This window comes from Sorex araneus, chromosome 2 (genome assembly GCF_027595985.1).
Source record: "Sorex araneus isolate mSorAra2 chromosome 2, mSorAra2.pri, whole genome shotgun sequence".
Classification (NCBI taxonomy): domain Eukaryota; kingdom Metazoa; phylum Chordata; class Mammalia; order Eulipotyphla; family Soricidae; genus Sorex; species Sorex araneus.
Genome location: NC_073303.1, coordinates 133,366,646 through 133,384,756, shown reverse-complemented (window position 1 = coordinate 133,384,756; position 18,111 = coordinate 133,366,646). Strand labels below are relative to the sequence as shown.

Sequence of the window (18,111 nt, the reverse complement as noted above, 5' to 3'; positions counted from 1 at the left end):
CTAAGAAAAAAAGAAAATGGGAGTCATTGCATTCAATTGCATTCTCAAAATATCTTTAGATTTTCATTTTTGGCAGGGGAAAAAGGGGCGCCCAAGGGTCATTCCCAGCAATACTTGGCTAATCAGACCAGCAGTTCAATGCTAGGGCCTTGCAGTGCCAGGACCAAGCTTGCAGTGCTCAGGAGTTTCCAGGGCTATACCAGGTGATGCTTTAGAGGCCATAAAGTACCAGGTATGGAGCTAGGATTGGGTGCATGCAAAGCGTGTACTGTATTCTCACCCAGACCCAGGTGAATGGTTTTATGGCCACACTTGGCAATGATAAGGGCTCCTGCTGATCTGGCGGGTGGTGTCCATGTCATGCAGGGAGTCAAACACAGGTCTCCCCTATACAAAGCATGCATTCCAGATCTTTGGCCCATCTCCCTAGCTTTCCATACCTGGATTTTAAATTATACTATAAATTGCAGTAATCAAAACCACATGGTGTTGGAATAAAAGCAGACTTTCAAACCAATAAAAAAAAAACTGACAGTCCAGAAACAATCCTAAGATTCATGATAGTTGATTAATGAAAAGGAGAAAGGTGCATTAGTGGAGGCAGAAAAGACTTTTCAATAGATGGCACTGGGAAAATTAGATAGCCATACACAACATGAAATTGGATCCTGATTTTACTCCATACACAAAAATTGTTTCAAAATGAATTAAAGATTTTGATACCCAAGTACATAAAATATATCAAGGAAAACATAGGAAGACCTCTCCATGATATCTACCTCATTGCTATCTTCAATGATTTGACTTCCACTGTCAAAGAAAATAAAAGCAAAAATAAACAAATGCGACTATATCAAACATAAAAGTTTCTGCACACACAAAGGAAATGAAGGCATTTCCTTTATGAATAAAAAGGAATGAATAAATAAAAACAATGAATAAAAAGACATCCTATTAAATGAGAGAAATATTTGTACCCCATACATTTGACAGAAGGCCACTAACAACCCCATCAGGCTGAGGAGAAATAGTACTGGGCTGTCGCACATGAGGCTGACCACTGTTGGATCCTTGGTACTGCACATGGTTCCTGACCACCTCCAAAAGTGACCTGAGCACAGAGCCAGGAGTACAGCTGAATGTGGCCCCAAAACAAATTTAAAAAAAAAACAGAGTTCCATCAAAAAAGTAGAAAGATGATGAACAAGCACTTCTCAAATAAGGCATATAAACAGCCAACAGACACAGGAAAAGGTATTCACTGTCATTATGAGGGGAATGTAAATCAAAATGGCAATGAGGATTCACCTCTAACCAGTGAGGATGGCCAATATCCAAAGACACTGAAGAAAAAAAAAACAGAACAAACAAACCAACAAAAGACAGTGTTGGTGGAGATTTAAAAGAACCCCTCATTCACTGTTGGTAGAAATATCTGGTTCAGACTCTATGGAAGCTGTACAGACTTAAGAATAGTGCTCCGAGACCGGGCTGGAGCTCTGGCACCGCATGATACCCCAAACCCCTGCCATTTGCACAGTGACCACAGGGTCATTCAAAGTCTTGACTTTAGCAATCTAAGGCAACACTTTAACTCTAGAGAACCTAGCTAAGTTGAGCCTGCTCCTTGCTGTAATCACACCACCTGGGTTGGGCAGCTTGAGCAGACTTCGGGCACACCAGGGTGAGACCCCTGGGAGTTAGGGCTACAGTTAGTAGAATAAGAACTTGCCTCAGGGACAGGGAAAGAAGCAAAACTCTTCCCAGAAACATACGTAAAACTATTTTTTAACCTGAGCAAAGAACGCATCTACATTTTTTATTCCCCTTATTTCTCCTAGTTTTTCTTCCAGGTTCACATTTTCCAAAGATTCCATCCCCAAGACAAGGTTGCCAATTCCCATAACCCCTATTCAGTATAGTATTGGAAGTTCTTGCCATAGCATTTAGGCAAGAAAAAGATATCAAGGGCATCCAGGCAAGAAAGTCAAGCTATCACTATTTGCAGATGACATGATACTAAGAAAATCCTAAAGACTCTACAAAAAAGCTCTTAGAAACAATAAGTTTGTGTGTAAAGTGGCAGGCTACAAATTCAACACCTAAAAGTTCATGGCTTTCCTATATACAAATAATGAAAGAGAGGAAAGAAATATGTTTTAAAAATTCTGTTCACAATAGTGCCTCAGAAAATAGAACCTTGGAATCAGCTTAACTAAAAAGGTGAAGTACCTATGAAAAGAAAATTCCCAAACACTATTTCAAGAAATAAAAGAGGACACTAGCTAGGAAATGGAGACATATTCCTTGCTCATGGATCAGGAGGATTAACATTGTCAAAATGGCAATACTCCCCAAAGCATTGTACAAATTTAATGCAGTCCCTAGGATACCCATGACATTCTTCAAAAAAAATAGACAAAACACTCCTAAAATTCATATGGAACAATAAACCCCCATGAATAGCTAAAGCAATGCTTGGGGAAAATAAAATGGGTGGCATCACCTTCCCCAATTTCAAACTGTACAACAAAGCAGTAGTAATTAAAGCAGCATGGTGTTGGGATAGAAACAGACCCACAGACCAATGGAACAGAGTTGAATATTCTGTCACAGACTCCCAAATATATAATCACTTAATCTTTGATAAAGGAGTAAGAAATGTGAAGTGAAACAAGTGGTGCTGGGAAAATTGAACAGCAGCTACCTGCAAAGAAATGAACTCAGATCTCTGTCTAATGCCAGGCACAAAAGTCAGATCAAACTGGACTAAAGACCTCAATATCAGACATGAATCCATAAGGTACATGGAGGAAAGTGTAGTCAGAACCCTCCATGACATTGAGGCTAAAGGCATCTTAAGGATGAAACAGCACTGACCATGCAAGGCAAAACAAACATAAACAAATTGGACTACATTAAACTAAGAAGTTTCTGCATCTCAAAAGAAACAGTGATCAAAATACAGAGAGAGCCTCAAAAGAAACAGTGATCAAAATACAGAGAGAGCCCACGGAATGGGAAAGATTGTTTACCCAATACCCATCAGGCTAATATCCAGGATATACAAGTTCTTAGTAGAATTGTACAAAAAAAAAAAAAAACCAAAACTCCAACCAATCAAAAAATGAGGAGAAAAAATGAACAGAAACTTCCTCAAAAAAGAAATACAAATGGCTAAAGGGCAAATTAAAAAACGCTCCACATCGCTAATCATCAGGGAGATGCAAATCAAAACAGCAATGAGATATTATCTCACACCACAGAGACTGGCACACATCAAAAAGAACAAGAACAACCAGTGCTGGCATAGATGTGATAAAAAAGAGACTCTCTTTCATTGTTGGTGGGAATGCTGACTGGTCTAGCCTTTCTGGAAAACAATATGGGCATTCCTTAAAAAACTAGAAACTAAGTGGCTGGAGCAATAGCACAGCGGATAGGGTGTTTGCCTTGCACGCGGCCACCCTGGTTCGATTCCCACCATCCCATATGGTCCTCCAAGCAATGCCAGGGGTGATTCCTGAGTACAGATCCAGGAGTAACTCCTGTGCATCACCGGGTGTGACCCAAAAAAGCAAAAATAAAAACAAAACAAAACTAGAAACTGAGCTTCCATATGACCTCACAATACAACTTCTGGGACTATATACCAAGGGTGCAAAAACACAGTAGAAATGACATCTGCACCTGTGTGTTCATTGCACTGTTCACAATAGCCAGAATCTGGAAACAACCCGAGTGCCAAGAACAGATGACTAAACAAAGAAACTTTGGTACATCTACACAATGGAATGCAGCTGTTAGGAAAGATGAAGTCATGAAACTTACTCATAAGTGGATGGACGTGGAGAGAATCATGCTAAGTGAAATGAGTCAGAAAGAGAGGGACAGACACAGAATGACTGCACTCATTTGTGGAATATAAAGTAATATAATATGAGACTTGGAATATAAAGTAACATAATATGAGACTAACACCCAAGGACAATAGAGACAAGGACCAGGAAGATTGCTCCATGGTTGGAAGCTTGCCTCATGAACTGGGGGGAAAGGCAGCTGGAGTAGAGAAAGGATCACTAAGTCAATGATAGTTGGAGGGATTGTTCAGGATGGGAGATATGTGCTGAAAGTAGATAAAGGACCAAATATGATAGCCTCTTAGTATCTGTATTTCAAACCATAATTCCCAAAAGTAGAGAGTATGAGGGAAATTGTCTGGCATAGAGGTGGGGGGAGGGGTGGGGGGAGGGGAGGGGGGATACTGGGGACATTGGTTGTGGAAAATGTACACCGGTGGAGGGATGGGTATTTGATCATTGGATGACTGAAACTCAAACATTAAATCTTTGTAACTGTATCTCACAGTGATTCATTAAAAAAAAAAAATCCACAAAAAAACCCAAAGACTCTATCCCCGCTTCCATAGACTGAACAAACCTCCCCCTCCTATCGAAAGTATGAATCCACAACGTTAACCTCCACAGCAACCAGTGGGGTTGTGGCCATCATAGGATTACTCGATGATATTAAGTGTCTCTGGGTCAAAGTTTCCTGCCAATAGCTGTATCTCTAACGGGGCACAGGTCTGCTCAGTATTCTGCTTAGAGATCCATATTTGTGCTCACTTTATGGCTGATATAGAAGGGTGATTTGACATGAACTGGACAGCACACAAGATAAGGGCATTCGAGCTGGGGCGGCACAAGCCAGAGGCAAGATGATCACCCATCTTTTCCAAAGAGGCAGTGTAGGACTAGACAGGAAATGATGCAAGCCCTGAGTACAGAATCCACACCTTGAGAAGGACAAGGTGAAGGTGACATTGAATGGTTCTCATAGTATCAATTTCCATTTTCCCAGTGTTGACCTTGCAATCACAGCAGGTCAAGCAGAGAGGGCAAATACACAAATAAAAGTCCCAGCTCAACATCTCAAACATCTTTCTCTTCTACTTTCTGTTCCTGCCACTTAAAGGCAAGGTCAGTAACACGAGCATTCTCACTCAAGGACATGAAAGTAACATGGCCTGTGGAAAATACATTTAGCTCAATGTCAAAACTAACAAATGCCATGCAAGTAGAGTGCAAGCAGGCTGAATATTAAATCATGTAAATTATAGGCACACACCACCATTCTCTTTAACCCTTATCTAGCCAGGGTACCAGTTTTACTGCAACAAAAAGGAATTCCATTACTTATAGGAGGAAACTAGAGCCTTATGGAAGCCACCGGCATGGGGATACACACCGAGTAATACACATCTGTCATCTGGAGGAGGTTTTTGGTACTTCCATTCTCGTGCATCTCGATAGCTTCTCGACCCCATTCTTGAGAGCGAGGGTTCTTGGGATATTCAGCATATGGGGACATTTGGAAATCCCCACTTTTGAAGATAAGTTTACTAATGTCATTTTTGTTCTTTCTATAAGGCAAAACAAAAATTTTTACAAGTTAGATGAATTTTGGTCCTGTGAAATTCAAAATTACTTGTGAATTTACAAAGCAAATTAGACCAAAAGTCACTACTATATTCTTGGTAGCCACACACTGAGGGCTGTTAGTGTTATTAAGTGCTATTTACTTAAAGCAAAAAAAAATACAGTTAGGTGAACAAACAGATGCAAAATATCTTCCAGCTTCTGCCAAGGACAGGAATAACAGGACTCCTGTGAGGGACAGAGATAGTGGCCAAAGACCAAGAGTCATAAATTCACAGAACACTGTAGCCAGAGGCACCCAAAGTTCCCACTTTACATTTTTGCCCTTCATAGAATTTACATGGAAGCTTGTCGGCCTTGCCTAGCCATACTAAACAGGATCTCCGGAGTGAGCAACTCTGGCTTAAAGCAGATTTAATGTTTCCTGGTCACATTTTGTTCCTCACAGAGGTGGGACTAGAATTCCAGTCTCTGCACTCTCTGGCCAGTGATCTTCTACCACAAGCAGCAGCTTCACAAGCCATCAAGAGAGACTTGCTTGACAAAACCGATCAACCCTCCACTCCCAGCTATCTACTTATGAACCTACAGCTTTCCCATGTCAGTGGGCCAGGGGAACTCTAGAACTTCTTTGCTATTTGTGAGATTTCATGGACTGTGAATTGTTAGAATATGTGTTCTTTACCTATCTAGTGGGCCAGAGAGCAGACAATTTAAATTACATTTTCCCTGGGGAAGATTATGTAAAACTTCTTCCTTATGCTCACATTTCTATTAACTAAAATTTGTGGCCAGACATAAAATGACTCACTGTCATAAAACTGCCTGTAACTTAGGTGTTTTCGTTTCTTTTTTGTTTTTGTTTTTGAGTCACACCTGTCAATGCACAGGGGTTACTCCTGGATTTGAACTCAGGAATTACTCCTGGGATGCTGGGAATCAAACCCGGGTTGGCCGTGTGCAAGGCAAACGCCTTACCTGCTGTGCTATCACTCCAGCCCAGGGTGTTGTACCTTCTTGGGAGTTTGTAACAGCCTTTCATTGTGTGCTCACTGGGGAGTGGGCATCTATTCGCACAGTGACTAACATCCATAGTGGCCTTCCCTCCCTATGACCAACAGCCACCAAGATGGCAAACTGACCAGATCCTGGACACGAGGCAAGTAGGCTTATGTTCCCTTGACATAAGGTTTTCTCTCTCTAGTTCCAACTCACATACCCAGAATTTATTTCTATTCACACAATTGAGCTTTGATGATTCGACAGCAACTTCATAAAAGACAGGCAGTGATTCCCCCGACAAAAGTGCCACTTTGGGACGTGGGTTGCAGTGATGTTCAGTGATATCCTGGTCCACAAAAAACTATACATACACACGACAGTGGTCCCAGCAAGCTAAACCATGTAGTCTCAGTGGCAGGAAATATCCCAGGATGCTTGCTTAGTGTTAAATCACCTACTGACTAATTTCTCAGAAAACATCCTGAAGTGATGCATCACTATTTTGAGCTAGCAGCAATAAACACCCACAGATTGAACCGCAAACTTTTACCTTTCTCTCAACTACCTAAAAGAATTTTAGATTGGTGGAGCATTGTATAACTGAAACCCAGTTATGAACAACTTTGTAACTGTGTATCTCACAGTGATGAAAGAAAGAGAGAAAGAAAGAAAGAAAGAAAGAAAGAAAGAAAGAAAGAAAGAAAGAAAGAAAGAAAGAAAGAAAGAAAGAAAGAAAGAAAGGAAAAAGAAGGAAGGAGGGAGGGAGGGAGGGAGGAAGGAAGGAAGGAAGGAAGGAAGGAAGGAAGGAAGGAAGGAAGGAAGGAAGGAAGGAAGGAAGGAAGGAAGGAGGAAGGAAGGAAGGAAGGAAGGAAGGAAGGAAGGAAGGAAGGAAGGAAGGAAGGAAGGAAGGAAGGAAGGAAGGAAGGAAGGAAGGAAGGAAGGAAGGAAGGAAGGAAGGAAGATACTCTATTGGGTTGCGGATTGGCATCGGTAGCTACTATTTTTATCTGAATGATGTCTGTGCATTGCTGTGCAAACACATGCATTTCTTACTGCCCTGTGACTCATTCTCCTCCCTCTGAAGTTCAGGGTGCCATTCCTTAGCTCAGGGTGGTCTGGAAGCTTCCATAGGCCAACTTGTCCTCAGGAGTAATTTCCCTGAGGCACCCTTGTATACAAAATAAAATTAAATTTTTTCCTTTTAATCTGTTAAATTATTAGACTAGACTAGACAAAATAACATAGTAGATAGAAGGAACATCTTTTCCTCTCCCACACAGACAAAATCTGTACCTGGAGGCCTATAGTCCTGACTGAACATTTAGGGCATATTACTCTCAGCAGCCTGCCTAGTCAGAAGATGTCGTAAAATGTTCTTCGTGTCAATGGTTAAAAAGATAACTCGGTCACGGGCTGGGGCTGGCTCCGGCTCCGGCTCGGGCTCCGCCGGGATTCGAACCGGGTGGCCATACGTTCGCAAGGCCGCTCTGCTGCTGGACGCCCAACATCCGAAGCCAGATGGATGACTTCTGAACCCAGCAAGTGCTCCCAACCATGTCCCCAGAACAGCAATGCACTGGGACTGTGAGCTGGGCTATGCGATTTCTGGCAGAATTTTCCCTGGACTTTATACAGAAATCCAAAACAATTATTAACATTTATAATTGTCAGCATTGTGAAATGGTTCCTTTTGAACAGGTCTGACTTGGGGGGAAACTCCAAACAATAACAGTAAGTTTTTGTTTAAATATTGAAGGTTATTAATGTAGCAGCCACCTCTCTGGACTGTGAACTAAGGAAAAGCCCCACGCTGGCCGACGCGGCGTACACCATACTATGAGGCGCGGGAAGGGGGATGACGGGGGAAAAAAAAGGGAAAAGTAAAAAGGAAAAAAAAAAAGAAGAGTTATGTACTTGTAGCAGTGGGGCTACATATTTCTTCATTTCCAGCAATGGAAAACTAATTATCAAATGCTTCCTTGGTAGTAGGTCTGTCTCTCTTGGGTGGAAACTCCAACAACTATAGTGAGTTTTGTAGTGAAATATGGAATGTAATCAAGGTAAAGAGAAAATGAAGTGAAATCCATTAGTAATACAGTAGGGGGTAGGGGGTGGGGGTGGGGGGTTTAGTGGGGTTTTTGGTGGTGGAGTATGGGCACTGGTGAAGGGATGGGTGTTTGAATATTGTATAACTGAGACATAAACCTGAGAACTTTGTAACTTTCCACATGGTGATTTAATAAAAAGTTAAATTAAAAAAAAAGATAACTGCAACGCTGATAGGTTCCATCCACCTGTTATGCCCAGACAAGTCCTTTAATTTATGGTAATCTATTTTTTAAAATTTTTTATGAGCATTACAAAGCTGTTCATAATTAGGTCTCAGTCATACAATGTTCTAACATCCATCCTTCCATTAGCAATATGGCCATCTAAATCAAAGATCATAACTTTTCCTTATCTGAACAGAGGGGCTGAAGCAACAGGACTACAGGCAAGGTGCTTGCCTTGCATGTAGCTGACCCAAATTCTATCCCGGCACCACATCTGGTCCACTGAACCCTGATCCCTCTACACATAGCCAGGAGTAATCCTGAGCACCACCAGGTGTTCCCAGAGTACTAAATTGGAGAAGAGACCCCAATCACTTCTCTGTCTCTGCCAGTAGAACTCCATCCCGCTGGTTCCAGGAAGGCTGAGGCCAAGCTTACTGCCAAGTATCTGCTCATCCCACATGCCAGCTACCAGAAGCTGCTGAAATGTTTCAGGTAGCAGCTCTTATCTTTGTCAGGTCTTAACCCACTCCCTGAGAATGCACAAGTTTTCTAGTGTATTCAGAGCTGTGCAACCATCACAGTCTTCAATCTCTCTCTCTCTCTCTCTCTCTCTCTCTCTCTCTCTCTCTCTCTCTCTCTCTCTCTCTCTCTCTCTCTCTCTCTCACACACACACACACACACACACACACACACACACACACAATACCCAAACAATCCCACCCAGAGAGTAGACCCAGGTCCTTGTACAGTTCAGGAAAAAAAAAAGAGTTCGTATGAAGTCTCGTCACTCACCGGCAACAGGTCAGGATCAAGGCGATGCCCAGGATCAGCAGAAGGCCCCCTCCTGCTGCTGCAATCACCACCGTGATGAGCTGATAGGCTACAGGTGTTGGGAAGGGGAAAGTAGCAGTGTAAGTGGTAACGAATGGATAACCGGACACACGAGAATGGAACCCTTCCTCACCCCACAGCTCCTGGCCAGCCTGACCTGTGGCTCCAGCCTCATATAAGCCCTAACCATGGGCTGTCTTCTCTGGAGAAGCAAGTGCTCCTTAAAGCACTGGTGCTACCCACCATGAAGAGGCACCTCTTCCGAGAGGCCCATCTGGAATAAACACATGGCCCATGCAGACTAGGTCAGATCTCAGAGCTCTTGGCTGATTTCAATAACTGACCATTTGGATCACTGTTCATTCTCCCCTGAGCTTTACATATCAACTCTCAGTGACTTGAATTAATCACTGAAGAGTCTGGGAAACTTTTGGTTCCCACCCTTGACTCAATAAAAGCAGAACCCCAGACCCTACCCAAGACTGAGCTGGGTGGCCCCTGAAATACTTCCTGTATCATTTCCAGGTACTGTGAATAATGAATTTTAACATTTCCCCTAGTTTATTGCTTGTTATTATTGAGTGGCCTCACCATACAAGGGATGTTTCCTACTGATGAATCTGTTCAGTCTATCTTCTAATAGTATGTCCTACTCACATTTTCCCCCATCATTTAATATGGGTACAGTTTATTATGTGTAAATCATACATAATACAGTACAAGTCTGTCTGTTCTACCTACCATAAACTTATCTTCTAAAAATAATGGGGAAAAAAGGGAAAAAGCAGTCTTCTGTGACTACTTCCCATGCTTTGGTACTGCTTTCAAATATTTTCTTTAATTTACTTATTAATAGATTATGAATTTACTAATTTACTAACAAGTAAATTTAATTTACTTATTAGTAGATTATGAATCCCTGACTTGGTTCCTTGTAGGTTCTTCATCAAAAAAAAAACAGGGGCTGGAGCGATAGCACAGCGGGTAGGGCGTTTGCCTTGCATGCGGCCAACCCAGGTTCTAATCCCAGCGTCCCATATGGTCCCCTGAGCACCGCCAGGGGTAATTCCTGAGTGAAGAGCCAGGAATAACCCCTGTGCATCGCCGGGTGTGACCCAAAAACCAAAAAAAAAAAAAAAACACCAACCCTAAATTAGACTTCTACAAGAAATATAAATATTTCTCAAGTCTAGAGACTGGGGATTGCTGCGTGACACCCCATGGCACCTCCAGCATATACGCTGAACGACCAGCTATGCCAGGCACCTATAGGTGAGCTCAGGTTACACTGATGGGAAGTCTCCTCGAGATGCCTCTGGGAGCCCCCGAGTCCCACAGTGACTTGGCACGTGGATTATCTGAGCTGAAGTCAACAAGGTCCCGAAAGCTTAGGATAACCTTGTGCCACCCTCTTACTGGCCTAGAAGAATGGAAACTGCAGATTTTATAAGAATAAAATGAACACCCAATTAGGGTTATTACCAGAGATGTCTCCCAGTCCGAAACCTAACTACGGGGCACTGCACATAGCTGATCAGGGAGCACGTGCACTTCACACTATGGGGTCACCCTCTCCTGTCATATCAGGCCTTCTCCTTGCTCCTTGAAGCTCAGGCTGTTTAGCCCACCTTTGACCAGGATATATACCCCAACTTGCCCCACTGGCTGTGGATCTCATTTCTCTCTGTGTGTATGTAATTAAATAAGTTTGCTTTTTTGTCATACAAGTCTGTCTGTTAATTTGATTATTCAACTAGTTTGCAAAAAACCGAGAGGAACAGAGAAAAGTTTTCTCCTCCTTATAATATGTAATATTAAAATTTTACTTGAATGGTCTGATGCCTGCATATTTGGGAGAAATAGTATTTTAATAGTCTATTAAACATTCAGATATATATTTTGCTATGGAGATTGAATTAAAATTATATTCTCACATTGAGAAATACAGGATGATTAAAAGGGCCAATGAAAGAATTTCTGACAGTGAATGAAGTTGGGAACCACTTATGTATTTCCAGATAAAGTCAAGGAATGTACAAAAAAACAGTGAGCACTGTGAGATAAGAGCAGATACAGGTTCTATAACCATTTGCCTAACCTTATTTAAATAAATAGCACAGAAACCAGTTTATTATTTAAAAAAATCAGTAGTACGGCAACCAATGAAACCACCTTAGGGAATGTGGTCATATGTCCCTCACCTCCTGTCTTCAAGTTCTACTTTCAACAAAAGTGAAGACAGAGGACAACATCTCTTGACTCAGCTGACCTTCTGTCCTCTCTGTCCACACCCCTGCCAACTACTGACTGCGCCCTCATAGGAGTCACCAATAGCTCATCCTCCCACACCCCACCTGACTTGCCCACTTATTTCAAAAGCAAATCTGATGGTGCCATTTCCCTACTTTGAAGAGACATTCCAATGACTCCCTCTGTCCCTCACCCAAGACCAAAGTCTAACTCTTTCTTAACCCACCACATCAAAGTCAAATGTTCTCAGTTCCACAAAGCCATAAGTACTAACTTTAGAACTAAATGACCCCTGCCAGAATCTGTGGTCAGGGCAGTTTTTCTTTGAAAGGAGACTGACCCACTGTTTCCTGAACTACTTGTGGTCAAGGACCCCTTTTCCTTGGTGCTTCTGAATATTACGTTCATCTATTTATTTGAATTTGGGGGCCATATCCCACTGTGCTCAGAGCTTACTCCTGGCTCTGCGCTCAGAAATCAATTCTGACAGGCTTGGAGGACCATAAAGGGTGCTGGAGATTGTACTTGGGCCAGCTGCATACGAGAAAAATGCCCTACCCACTGCACTATTGCTCAGGACCCTGAATACTCCTTTAAAATATAGAAATCCTTAGTTTCTATTTAACAATAACTGACATTTCCACAATTTTTCTCAAACAGGGACTCTATCTTTTCTTTCTTTTCCTTCTGGTTTTAGCATATGTCAAGACTGCTGTTATTACTGTTGCCATTTCTGAGTTATCAATAAGGAACAAAGGGAAACTTGTAGGGTGAGATTAGATATGGTTCTAATCTCTAATAATTTAAAAATGGTTCCAGAACAAAAGGGAATACCCTGTCATAGTGGCAGGGTGGGGTGGGGGGAGACGGGACTGGGGAGGGGGGGAGGGATGTTGGGTTTACTGGTGGTGGAAAATGGGCACTGGTGAAGGGATGGGTTATCGAACTTTGTATGGGGGAAACATGAGCACAAAGATGTATGGATCTGTAACTGTACCCTCACGATGACTCTCTAATTAAAAATAAACTAATAAAAAAAATGGTTCCAGAGAAAAATTCCAAGATATGTAGAAGATAATTGAGAAGCCTGCTCTTCCCAACCTCTTTAAAAGAATATATAAAGGTATTTCACCTGTCTGGGCAGCCTACAGACAGATACCACTTGCCCCAGCTTCCCTGCCCTTCCTTTTCTCTAATAACACTTCTATGAAATTTAGACTCAGTATATTCAGTAAAGTCTACTAAATTTAGACTGAATTTAGTGTTCGGTTCTCTGCTTTCCGTCCTGATGCCTGAGGACAAAAACTGAGCAGCTGGAAGGGTTTCATTGCACCAACTCACTCTGGGCCTTTACCTTTCCCAGAAGCAGTAATTGTTCTTATTTATGTGCTTGGTTGAATGAAACCTACTGCACAGCTCCATTCTAGAAACTAGCGCCCTTCCCCCCACTTCTCTGTACCGCCATCCCACATGGGAGGAAACAAATGATCGAAACTGGACCTGGAGCACTTTGGAGGGTCTAGCCGGGGGGGCTCAGCTACTCAAATGCCTCGGCCAGCTGAGGAAGGGTGTCATCTGTGACAAAGCACAAAGTCTTAGGAGCCAGATCAACTGAATCAACCCTGGAGGTCACTGTGGTGGCAGATGCCCCAGTCATGTCACTCTCTCACGTCCACATTCATCCAAACTGGACCTCTTATTTCCTTCCTAGGACCCCAGCTGGGGAGACAGAGCCTTTTCTTTCAGAATCCTGAGCATCAGATCCTGCCATCAAGTTGAAGCAGTAAGACAGGTGAAGGGCTAGCAGTGAGTTCTTGGAAAGTAACAAAACCAAGGTGCAATTCATAGAAATTACTGTCACTAGCCTTAAGTCTTCCAAAGCATTAAGGCTGGAATCACTTTGTGGACACAGGAGCCAAGGCTGGTAAAGCTGATGGCGCCAGCACCAGCACAGAGGTAGCTGGACCCGAGAGAAGCTTCAGGAGGAACATAAGGACAGTGGACAACCAAAAGTCCCAAACTCTTCCTTTGATAATGCCATAGAAACAGACTCTGAGAGTTACAAGTGGGCAGTTTGGGAGAAAAGCTTATAAAATTAACTTTTCAAGAGCAAGTATGGTGTTTCCCAATTCTGGGGCATCACATCTCAATTCCTCTTTCACTTTATGGGGAAGTAAAGGAAGCTCTACCCCTAGGGGAAACTTTGTGCATTTTCTTGAATGCAGTATTCTCTCATAACTCATAACCTCTAAACCACACTGCTTGACTTCACTATTTGTCTCTATTTGTCATTTCGTAATGACTCTATAAGTCATTTCGTAATGACTCTATAAGTCATTACGAAATGACTTACTTTGAAGTAAAGCGATGGACTGAAAAGGACCCTGAGCAGAGGTGAGGGCTGGCAATCCTCTGGAAAGAGCAATCCACTCTCCAGACTGAGCTCCGTGGCTCCCCCCAAAACTGGGTGGCTAGGCTAATTGCCACACTGTGTAGATCAAGTGTGACTCAGTGCAATTTGATGACTGCTGAGTGGGGCAGATGGGATGCAAGTGCCCATGACATACAGGTGCTCCTGCAGACTTTCTTGATCCTTACCTGCCCAGGTGATGGGAGAGGGTAGAAAAGACTGCAGCATATACTGCCCTCTAGAGGCTACTGTCTCTCTTCCAATTCACTTTTTTTTTTTTTAATTTTAATTTTATTGAATCACTGTGAGATAGTTACAAGCTTTTATGTTTGGGTTACAATCACACAATGATCAAACACCCATCCCTCCACCAGTGCACATTCCCCACCACCAATATCCCCAGTATACCCCCTTTTCCTACCCTCCCCTGCCTCTATGGCAGATAATATCCCCCATACTCTCTCTCTACTTTTGGGCATTATAGCTTGCAACACAGACACTGAGAGGTCATCATGTTTGGTCCATTATCTACTTTCGGCACACATCTCCCATCCTAACTGATTCCTCCAGCCATCATATTCTTAGTGATCCCTTCTCTACTCCATCTGCCTTCTCCCCTCTGCTCATTAAGCAGTCTTCCAGCAATGGAGCAATCCTCCTGACCCTTGTATTTACTGTCCTTGAGTGTCAGTCTCATGTTATATTACTCTATACTCCACAAATGAGTGTTTGGTACATCTACACAATGGAAAACTATGCAGCTGTTAGGAGATATGAAGTCATAAAATTTGCTTATAAATGGATAGACATGGAGAGTAACATGCTAAGTGAGATGAGTCAGAAAGAGAGGGACAGACATACAAGGACCAATTCACTTTATAAAAGTCACCTGCATTGCTGGCAGAGAGATATGATGGGCCTGGTAAACACTATATAGAACCTAAATCAGCCCAAGACATGAAGGCCCCTGAGAGGAAGACCTTTCCTGAGGAGGTGTCCATGTTGAGCACGGCTGGACCTCTTGGGAGAGAATCCACCACTGAAACAAAGCCACATTAATAATAATGAAAGACCATCAACAACTCCAAGCTTGGAAACCACCTTAGCAATGGACTTTGGAGGCAGTTTGGGGAAACTGCCTATAAACTAAGTTTGCACAGAAAGGGGAACAAATTTTCCAGCATCTCCCCCTGATGTGTGCACTTTCTTACTTCAGGCAGCATTCCCTTATTCTGGGGAGATGGGCCTGCATCCCTACTTGAGATATGTACTTTGTTATTCCCATTTGGGAGAAAAATCCATGTTCTCTCTTAGGCATGTTTCTCTTTCCCTCCCTTTATTTCCCAAACAAACTTGTTTTGCTCTGAAATTCTTTTCTGTGAGGGAAGGTGATGGACCTGGAAAGCCTGGGTAAGATTCAGGACTTTGCTTCCCTTCTCGCAAAGAGCGATTCCTCAAATCAGGAATTCCAGGCTCCTGAGAAACTGTCAGGGATCATTTCCCATGGTGGGGTAGTCTGAGAACTGTCTTGTGGGGCTGGAAAGTCAGGTCTGGGCCGTGCGAGGGCCCATCACAGACCTTCATCAGTACTAGATGTCCCCAGACACTTCGGTGACTGAGAGGGAGCGGGAGATTCCTTCCTCAAGTCTCCACTCTGTTCCCCACCTCACATGAATGACAGGGACCCCCCTTCAGGCGAGAGGCACAGCTCCCACGGGAAGCACCACAGGAACTGAACTGTCTGGGAAGGAGAGGAACCTGGGCATGGACACAGTACAGACAGAGATGACAGGTGAGGATGGAGTCCGCTAACGTGTGCCCTGGGAAGGAGGCTCTGGCCTCCCGATACTGCGCTTCCAAGTCCAAGATTCTTCTGTCATTGCTGTTGTTTGGGGGCCACACCTGGCGGTTCTCAGGAATTACGTCTGACTCTGCACCCAGGGATCAGTCCTGGAAGTGCTGAGAGGATCTGTGTTGAGAGAAAGTGCTGGTCTCTGGGACCAAATCTGGATCTACATGCAAAGCAAATGTCCAAGCCACTGTACTATCTCCCCAGCCCCAAACAAGTCCCTGATTTTTATCACTTCTGATGCTGGACTTCCATCCACAACCCACTGTTGCTTAATTAAGCTGCAGCACTGGAGCACTGTCATCCTGATCAATTTGCTCAAGCAGGCACCAGTAATGTCTCCATTGTGAGACTTGTTACTGTTTTTGGCATATTGAATACGCCACAGGTAGCTTGCCTGGCTCTGTGGCGCTGGTGGGATACTCTTGATAGCTTGCTGGGCTCCCTAAGAGGGACAGAGGAATCAAACCCAGGTCAGTCGTGTGCAAGGCAAACGCCCTACACTCTGTGCTATCGCTCCAGCCCAATTAAGCCAGACTCACTTAATCCAGAAGAATCCCAGCCAAGTGATAGTATGATTTATAATAGAATTAAATATTTGGACTTTAACCTGCAACTGGCACAAAACTCCAAAGCCTTTGGAACTTCATCAGGCCTGACAGCAGTCACGGTGCCTTCGGTTCCATTCTAGGAGAGCCCAGGTATGCAAAGGATAGAGGCTGGTTGCCAGCACCCACAGAGGGCTAGAACTCTCAGTCCCAAGCCACAACCTCCAGGAAGGAAGAGAGACTGAAGCCTGACCCTGTCGTCCATGGTCAGTGAATGAGCATTCTGATATGAGGAAGCCACGGGAAAACCCCATGGCTGGTTCTCAGGCTCCCCTGCGCATGCCCTTGCTTCTGGCTCTTCCTGGCCTGACCCTCCGGAGCCAGAGCTGCGGGACTAAACCAGCACCCTGAGGAAGGACGATGAGCTCTGGAGCTGCCCTGTCAAAGTAAACTGAACTTGAAACTGGTCCCAAAGAAATTAAGAATTGAATGCCAAAGTAAAAACCTCCACTCTCTTCTGGGCAGGGATCTCCTTATCTTGAACTTCAGACACTTAGCTGGCTTAACCCTTAATCCAAAATCTTCATTTCAGTTTGCAGTGTCAAGGGCCTGGGCTCCCTCGTAACTGGAGGCCAGCCAACAAAGGACTTTGTTGACCACTGGACACCCATCAGCCAGTAACCTGCCCTCCTCCATTTTTTAATTATTATTTTTAATTTGGGGGGGCTTAAAATACTACTACTAATAATTTTTCATGCACATAGTTCCCTGGTCCTTTTCTATCTATACTGTTTCATGTGACACTGAAGATGGGAGTGTGTCATCTTCCAGCCAGCCCCTGGTCAGTAAGACCCCTCTACCTGTCATTTGGCCTCTCACTGGCCCTTTGGGTAGCCATGGAATAGGTCCTCAAGGTTATAAACCCAAGGAGGGATTAGAGACCTATAAATTGGAAGCACAGGGTGGCAACATGGGCTTGAACTGGCCCCTGAGCCCCTGGGATCAGAGGTTACACCCAGGTGGACAGTGCTGGAGTTGAATTCACTGCTTGGGGTTAGGTGGTAACTGGCATGGGGAGGTCAAGAGAATATGCGAGGTGATATCTGTGAAGCAGGGTAACAAATGCCCCCAGCATCCAAACCAGCATCCAGAAGGGGCCCCAAGGCCAGATGTACAGCACCGAGAAAACCCCACCAGCTTGGTGCCCAATGCAAGAATTCCCCCCCTCGTGACAGCCAAAGGGAACAGAAGCAGGCCAGCCTTTGGGACCACTGGCAAACTCATTATATGATTACAGTGTTATAGTTTCCATGGCAACCCATGGACACAGCCAAATGCGGTCAGGCTCTCAGACCCCAGGCCCCCGGCCCCCCTGCTGGGAAGGAGGGTGGGAAACAGTGAAAAGCGGGACCAAGGCCTGCAGCCGTGCCCCCTCAAACCCTGTCCGCACACTTTCCCACCTGTCTTAGTGACCTTCTGTTTCCCTTAAACAAATGGTTTACT

General features: G+C 43.8%; 1 protein-coding gene across 3 annotated transcripts in view; it reads right to left on the bottom strand.

Annotated features, from left to right (window-relative positions):
- The window catches only part of HEG1 (heart development protein with EGF like domains 1), a 99,716-nt gene that overhangs the window by 5,440 nt on the left and 76,165 nt on the right, over nucleotides 1-18,111 (bottom strand). For all 3 annotated transcript variants that reach the window (XR_008628565.1, XM_055127405.1, XM_055127406.1), the window contains 2 exons: nucleotides 9,513-9,600; nucleotides 5,251-5,425 (listed from right to left, as the gene is read on the bottom strand). Coding sequence is in view for 2 of the 3 variants with exons in the window: in XM_055127405.1 (XP_054983380.1) it covers nucleotides 5,251-5,425; nucleotides 9,513-9,600 (263 nt within the window). In the remaining variant the exon portion in view is untranslated. The remainder of the gene's footprint in view (nucleotides 1-5,250; nucleotides 5,426-9,512; nucleotides 9,601-18,111) is intronic.